An 8,419-nucleotide genomic window follows, 5' to 3' on the forward strand; every position below is an offset into this window, starting at 1 on the left:
CCATAGGGCTTTTGCTACACACACATGCAAGACATCTGTTGGGCACACATTGCATATTTTCCTATTCGATGCAGCAAAAACGTGCTGGATAAAATTATCATTTTTTCTAAAATTATTCATCATTTTAAAGCAACTAATAGTCAAAATAACCAACAAATGTTCCTTGAAATATATGCTGACTTTTGGTAACTAGGGTTTCGGTGAATTCGCGTTAAATCGGTGTCCCAAATATACTGATTTTTGAAGCAGAATACGGCATAGGCCAAGTTGAAAGTAACGGAATATAAAATTGGTTTTAGCATAATAAATTGCTTTCTTAGCCGAAAGCAACTACTGGATATTGATATTTGTTTAGTTTTATCCCGCTAACATAGGTCATAGTTACATTTTTGATCATTGCTACCGCGTCTTAGCTTATTTGTTGAAAATAATTTTTTATTTAGTAAACAGATGTATTACCTTGCCATATGTATGAAGCAATTTGTAATTTCTGTTTTAAATAAAGAAAATAAATCATTTAAAAAATTTTGCTCTTCCCAGCCCGTGTGTTTTATATGGAGCTGTCACTTTTGCCTGCCCAACAAATCTCCAATACATATGCACTCTGCAAACACCCTATAGTATGCCGGTCGCTATCGGAACGACATCCAAATGAAACAGGTTGCAAATGCATTTATGGAAAAACATACATGTAATCGGGCTACTAAGTTTTCTGGGCGAATGGATTTTTGAATTTCTAGCAGAGTAAAAAAACAGATAGCGTTTGAGAGCTTTGAGTGCCATGTGAATATGTGAGAAATGCGAGGGACGAGATTCACTCGCTTCAAATGAAATTGGTCCCTTAGATTTTATGATATTTGTTCTACGCGTGGTGTCTGTATAGTTTGTGATGATTTCGATGCTAGGTACGAAATTTTCGCTTGACACCACCCCCCTGACTTTGACACAACACAAGACCTTTCCGACGCGATGTGGTTCGTAAAAGTTTTTGAAGACGAATCCTTTCATAATGCTCGGTTCATGTATTTACTTCAACATGTGCCTTATCAGAAGATAAAACTTTATTTGAGCTTTAAAACAATCACTACCCAGGTAACCAAACCAGCTTTTTACGAGCCATAATGGCGGACGTGTTCGTAATATTTGAACAGCATTTTTGACATTTCCCCAATACATCGCACGTTTTCTTTCCGCGCGTTCACGGTAAAACTAAAGGAATGTAGGAAAGAAAACGTGCGATGTATCCAGCTTTTTACGAGCCATAATGGCGGACGTGTTCGTAATATTTGAACAGCATTTTTGACATATCCCTAATACATCGCACGTTTTCTTTCCGTACATTCCTTTAGTTTTAGCGTGAACACGCGGAAAGAAAACGAGTGACGTATTAGGGAAATGTCAAAAATGCTGTTCAAATATTACGAACACGTCCGCCATTATGGCTCGTAAAAAGCTGGATAAGCATTAAAATAAGCAGTAAATCAGTCGTTTATTAGCAATCCTGGCGTTTTATACTGCAGGTTGTTGTTTATCAGCTTTTTGACTGCATAACTGTTGTAAATTGGCATCCACAATTCTATCCAGCTTTTTACGAGCCATAATGGCGGACGTGTTCGTAATATTTGAACAGCATTTTTGACATTTCCTCAATACATCGCACGTTTTCTTTCCGTACATTCCTTTAGTTTTACCGTGAACGCGCGGAAAGAAAACGTGCGATGTATTGGGGAAATGTCAAAAATGCTGTTCAAATATTACGAACACGTCCGCCATTATGGCTCGTAAAAAGCTGGATAGTGGTGGTGTCGCTAGCATATTGGGTGATTTTAATTTGAAATTTTATCCGAGAATTTCCGAAAAATTTGTTCCTAAATGGATGTCTGTTTTCTGTGGTAAAACTAAAGGAATGTACGGAAAGAAAACGTGCGATGTATTAGGGAAATGTCAAAAATGCTGTTCAAATATTACGAACACGTCCACCATTATGGCTCGTAAAAAGCTGGATAGAATGCCAGTGTCGCTGTTTTTCTATCCAGCTTTTTACAAGCCATAATGGTGGACGTGTTCGTAATATTTGAACAGCATTTTTGACATTTCCCTAATACATCGCACGTTTTCTTTCCGAGCGTTCACGGTAAAACTAAAGGAATGTACGGAAAGAACATGTGCGATGTATTAGGGAAATGTCAAAAATGCTGTTCAAATATTACGAACCCGTCCGCCATTATGGCTCGTAAAAAGCTGGATTAATATCCCACATTTTGCACCTTACTGGACACCAGACTGGAGTCTAAAAGTGCGACTGGCACAAAAAGTGCGACAATGCGAATGCTGTGAGTGAGAAAAAGAAAGAGTGACAACTGCAATGTTGCTGTTTTCTTTTGTCATATACATTGGCATCGAAGAAAATAATCTGGATTAATCCAGGTACAGCTGCAAAGCACAATAATTTCAAGAGCAACATTTCAAATAGGCCGAAGTCAAAACTGACAGTTTCGAGAAAATCGATGTTGAAACTTGAGCATCATTTTTTAACTCCTTATTTGATATAAACAGTGTTGCTTAGAATTGAATGTCACATTATGATGCAAAAACATAATAGTTTAATGTGTAATGCAACAACTAGCAGAAAAGACATTGATTTACTTTGTAATTTGCAAAAATATGCGTTTGGCCGTTTTCGGAGATCATTCAGTAATACGACTTTTTCATAAGGCTGATTTGATTATCAATTTTTGATGGGGCCTTTGACATGAGGCTTTTATTTACTGTCAGTGGTGATATGATTTTGGTGTTGGGCCGGCTTTTAGACAGCGTTTCGCGTTTGGCCTTTTTTTTTATCACGTTGTTTTGAAGCGCAATGGCTAGAAAAGGTTAAAAATTCGTAACTGGGACACCGATCAGCTTTATTATTTCTATACTAGAAAAGTTGGGGTTTAATTTCATCAGCAAATCTGCCACCGTTGAACAGGTTTGTGAAGCGAAACGTGTTACCCGTGAGGTGCGGTAGTCGCTATTGGTAGTGTGAAGCAGCAGCAGTTCATTCATTTAGCATTTCTAACTCACCACAGCGTGCAAGTGCATCACGCCTTGGCAGTTCAGCGATAGTAAATGTCTCGGACGCGCAACTAACGAACTCTGTCCGGTTCCTCCACAGCTGATATATATATATATACAGCGAAATAGCTTTTTTCGTGCAAGCCGAAAAGTAAAGGTGCGTTTAAACTGGGCAATTTTTCGGTAACATGTGAAATGCAACATTTGGTATGCGACATGCTGCTAGTTGTTACTCAATGCTGCTTCTGTTGCCGCGCAGGCTTAAGTACTAAACATGTCGTGTCTGTGAATGACCGTGTTATTTATGCAGGTAGCATCGTATTGTTTTTTCCGGTCGTCCGTCGAGTCTCTCGCGCAATTGTACGGCGGGGATCATCTTCGCAGCAGCAGCAAGCAGCAGAAATCCCACAACAAAAATAGGGCCGAATGCAAAACAAAACACAAACTGCGTATCCAGCTTTTTACGAGCCATAATGGTGGACGTGTTCGTAATATTTAAACAGCATTTTTGACATTTCCCTAATACATCGCACGTTTTCTTTCCGTACATTCCTTTAGTTTTACCGTGAACGCGCGGAAAGAAAACGTGCGATGTATTGGGGAAATGTCAAAAATGCCGTTCAAATATTACGAACACGTCCGCCATTATGGCTAGTAAAAAGCTGGATAGGCTTTTTCATACAGAAGGGCTGAAGCACAAAATGAAAACTTTGTTGCCAGTTTTCACATAAGGTTTTTTCAAATTTGCTTTTTAAGACTCATAAAGTTTTCAATTCGCTATGACGTTTGGTATTATTATCCAGCTTTTTACGAGCCATAATGGCGGACGTGTTCGTAATATTTGAACGGCATTTTTGACATTTCCCCTATACATCGCACGTTTTCTTTCCGCGCGTTCACGGTAAAACTAAAGGAATGTACGGAAAGAAAACGTGCGATGTATTAGGGAAATGTCAAAAATGCTGTTCAAATATTACGAACACGTCCGCCATTATGGCTCGTAAAAAGCTGGATAGATACTTAAAAAAGCTTTAAATATAACCAAAAAACCAGTTTTTTTATATTTTGCACTTGGGCCCTATCCAGCTTTCCACGAGCGATAATGGCGGATAGTGAGCACAAGTGGGCACAATCTTTTGATATGCATTGGAGGAGCGTCGAGTTCGCCCTGACGGAGTTACTATGGATACATTCATGATTGTTTGTTGTTCGAATGTAAAAATGTAAACATTGTTCAATTTTGCAGATCAGCTAAAGAGGAACATAATGGAACGGTCTACAAGTTTTATGAATTGTGGCTTTGCAGTTTTCGCAAATTTCAAGAAGAATGTCCAAATACGCAACGGAAAGTTTCTTATCAAGTCGAGACGCTGTTCGAGAGCAAACTTGACAACGGCTCGACCAACATGAAGTTAATGTTTCGTTTGCGTTAATGTGTAATGTTTCGAATGTTTAATTCGCACGATTGAGAAAAAGTATTCTGAGCCAGTGCCTTCAGCAAATTATGGCCGCAAACCACTATAAAAGTTTAAATCCGTTTAGTTATGTTCCACTTCAGCTGATTCGCAAAATTAAACAATGTTTACATTTTTACACTCGAACAACAAACAATCATGAACGTATCCATAGTAACTCCGTCAGGGCGAACTCGACGCTCCTCCAATGCATGTCAAAAGATTGCGCCCATTTGTGCTCAATATCCGCCATTATCGCTCGTGGAAAGCTGGATTGAAATGTTGCTCTTGATTTATCTACGCAATTTGTTAATGATCTCTTATCTATCTTATCGATATATTATGCAACTAGAAAAATATCGATCACTTTCCCATCTCTCTTGTCGAAGAAACATCGAAACGATTGTCAAAATTTATTGTCAACAAAGAACACGACTCTGGAACAGAGCGATGTGAAGTAGTAGAGGTGTGGAACAACGTACCGTTTGTTTGTGTTAGCAGCGCAAATAATGTAAACAGCAAGGGTGACGTCAATCTCGCCCTATTCTTCTACGGGCATAAAAAAGCATAAACATTGTGCCGTACAACGATCACACTAACACAGCTATACTTTTTAGCATATTACGAACACAAACATGCCGCGTTTGCCGTACCTAAGTAATAGTGTACATGGGGAACAGAGATGCCAGAAGTGAAGACATGTCTTCATTTTGAAGACATTTTTATTACAAAAAAGTGAAATATCTTCACTTGAAGACATGTGAAGACATGTCTTCACCATGCAGTTTAAATGGGCGGAAAGCCGAACCCGCATAATCAAAAACTATTGGTAAAACGGTATTATAAATGTACTATATGACCAATAGTGATTGTTCGTGATATAGTTTCATATTAGTTGCTACTATTCGAAGTCGTGGATGTTAAACCATTCAGGTACGATATTGTATATAGTTAGTACTAAATAAATAGTAAGAACGAAATGCTGACTATGCTTTCTATAGTTACTATTTATGGTATAGTGCATTAAATGCAAAACAGCCATTTTGTTATACAATTTTGAAGCGAGATGTTGTGCGTCCCCAACTCCTCGATAAATTATATGAAAAAGTGCAGGTAAAACATAATGAATATGTTTTCATTTTAAATTCATATCATATGTAGTTTTTCTTTTTTTATTACAGGTATTTTCTAAAAGACGCAGAGTCTAGGCCAGAGTACACATCGCTTCACAAAAAATGTGTATACACGAAGAGGTAATTTGGCTACTTTTTCTGCTTCACGGCCTAGATCCGTGCAGGTTTATGCCGTATCAGAAACTCGTCCCAACTTCCTGACCTCGGTCCTGAGCTACTCGTCGCCAATCGCCTCGGTGTTTCGACACCTACTGCGGACCGCTTCAATCTTGTCGAGCCATCTCCCGTTGGAACTTTATTCGTGAATTTATTTGGTGAAGCGAACACATATTGCAGATTGCCGCATGTTGTCCGGCATCCACACAAATAAAACTTTTGTTTGTACTATTCATGAGAAAATAAATGAATCATTTAATTACAAAACAATATTTAGATCATTAAATATAATACACCAACGATTCCCGGTACAATCCAGTAACCATATTAAAACCATTAGTGCAATGTTACATACACCATTAGAGACCATATAATTATCATTGTCCCTATCATTCAATGCGAATCGTTTGTTTCCGAAAAACCATAATAATACTATATATGTAACAGTTTTAGTACAATTTCACTGACTATATGTCCACCATACCAAGTATGGTATCGCCAAAAAATTGTTCGCGAAAATCAGCATTTTTGTATGGTAACCAAACCTAACGACTAGTTCATGCAATGGTTATTTCTCAGTTTACCATTTGGCACATAGTCAAAACCATTGCTGGGTATAGTCTGCATATGGTTATATGATTATAGAGCAAATGGTTAGAAAACTATACGGAAAATCGTTGGCGTATGGTATTTGACTATGCGGGAAGGAAGACAAATGAAGACATTTGTCGACCAACATTTGAAAGGGGCGGATAAGCCAACTGTCAAACAGAACGAGTGAGAGTTATTTTTTGCTGGAGCAGCATAGGAAAATGAACTCTCACTCGTTCTGTTTGACAGTTGGCTTATACGACCCCTTCAAATGTTAGTCGACATTTTTCTTTGATTCGTGAAGACTTTTCAAAAAATCACCTGGCACCCCTGCTCTGGAACACTGATGATCTTCGTTGCAGAGTTTTTTTTTGTTTCCGTCTTAAAAAAGTAAAAATCGAGCGAAATTGAACATTGAATAGATTTTCCCGATTTTAATCAAGTAATATTACCCCCTTTTTATATGTAAAACTATCCAGGACTCATTGTCTTTGCTTTCTTTGCAGTCGAACGTTTACGCAATGTTTTTACGCCGTTCCGGTAGCCTCGCGCAGTTATTGCGACCGGCAGTGACGGTTTCACACTTATCGACCGCAGCCACCACCGTCCCGGATTTAAATCAAAGCAAGCTGGAAGAATTTCGTACCGTCGAAAGCGATCCAACTAATCACAACAAATCGCACCTGGGACGGTTCTATACGATCCCGTTGGATGTTAGAAAGCAGATCTACTTGCACGGTGGCTTTCCGAAGACCTTCGAGCGGCAGGTCAAAACTTTCACCGAAAGTTGCCTAATGGTTCGTCAGCCAGCCATTGAAATCATCGACTGCCTGCGGCGTACCGATTTCCAACGGCCGGTGAATCGATTCGTGCTGTACGGCAAAGATGGTTCTGGCAAATCGCTAGTTTTGGCACACTTGCTGCACTACGGATTTAATCAGCAGTTCGTGTTGGTACACGTTCCGTGGGTACCGAACTGGATGAAACGAGCCAAAGAAACGGCCAACTCCAGCAGTCATGAGGGTCAGCTGGATTTGCCTCTGGATGGGGCAGCTTGGTTGAGTCACTTTAAACATCAGAACCTCAAGTTGCTGACAAAGCTGGACTTGAAAGTAAGTCGGGATTATGTTTGGAGCATACGAGAGACGACACCCGCCGGTGCGCCGTTGCTGGAGCTTGTTGATCACGGTATCAATCGGGTGAAATTTTCCTGTGATGCGATAGCGGCAATCCTGCAAGAGTTACGGCAGCAATCGACCGAAGGGAAACTGAAGACCATGGTTGTTATCGATGGGTTCAATGCCTTCTTCCATCCGCACACTCGGATTCTGGCCGAGAATAAGGTTCGTGTGACACCGGATAAGCTAACGCTCACGAAGCCCTTCTTGGACCTCACCGAAGCTAGCTGGTGCAACGGAGTTTGCATCCTGGCCGTTGATCGAATGGCCCTGACGGAAGACCGCATGGAATCGGAACTGCCGATGTATCTGTTGCGGCGCGAGGGTTTCGAGCATCTGGATCCGTTCGTTCCGGTTCGGGTGGACGACTACACGGAGGAGGAGTTTTACAGCTGCATGCAGTACTATCTGAACCGCAGGTGGGTTCAGATTACCGAAGCTGGTTACGATAAGGAGCTGGAATTCCTTAGCGGTAGAAATCCGTTCAAGTTGATGCAGTTGTGCGCTAGTCTGTAGGCGGGAAAAAGGTCCGTTGGTTGGTAATAAACAGGTTTGCGTTTAGCTAAAAGGTCTAACGATAAAGGTTTTTTCAGTTTGTAATTATTTTCTGCGTTCGGTTCTTTTTTCTCTAGTCGATGGTCGAGATATTTCGGGTATTCGTAACGTCGGTGTTGCTAACGACGCTAACGTTGCTAACGTTTTGAGTGGGAGAAAAAAGAATTTGAAAAAAACGTAGCAAGCTGTGAATGCCTGTAAAAAATCATCGCAGCGCAGATTCTTTTCTCCATTTTGTAGTGTCCAAAAGAAAAATTAGTTTTCTCCATTTTGTAGTGTCCAAAAGAAAAATTTG

The 8,419-nt window shown here is 40.0% G+C and overlaps 1 protein-coding gene across 1 annotated transcript; it reads left to right on the top strand.

Annotated features, from left to right (window-relative positions):
• Positions 1-6,725: 6,725 nt before the first annotated feature.
• LOC128745125 (28S ribosomal protein S29, mitochondrial) lies at positions 6,726-8,146 on the top strand. Its single transcript, XM_053842118.1, has 2 exons — positions 6,726-6,833; positions 6,898-8,146. The coding sequence occupies exon 2, from the start codon at positions 6,913-6,915 to the stop codon at positions 8,083-8,085; it is 1,173 nt and encodes a 390-aa protein (XP_053698093.1). The 5' UTR covers positions 6,726-6,833; positions 6,898-6,912; the 3' UTR covers positions 8,086-8,146.
• Positions 8,147-8,419: the final 273 nt, after the last annotated feature.

Source organism: Sabethes cyaneus, chromosome 1 (genome assembly GCF_943734655.1).
Source record: "Sabethes cyaneus chromosome 1, idSabCyanKW18_F2, whole genome shotgun sequence".
Taxonomy (NCBI): Eukaryota; Metazoa; Arthropoda; class Insecta; order Diptera; family Culicidae; genus Sabethes; species Sabethes cyaneus.

What these genes read in the sequence shown, in the direction of transcription:
- LOC128745125 (XM_053842118.1), top strand. Translation starts at nt 6,913, where the DNA reads ATGTTTTTACGCCGTTCCGGTAGCCTCGCGCAGTTATTGCGACCGGCA.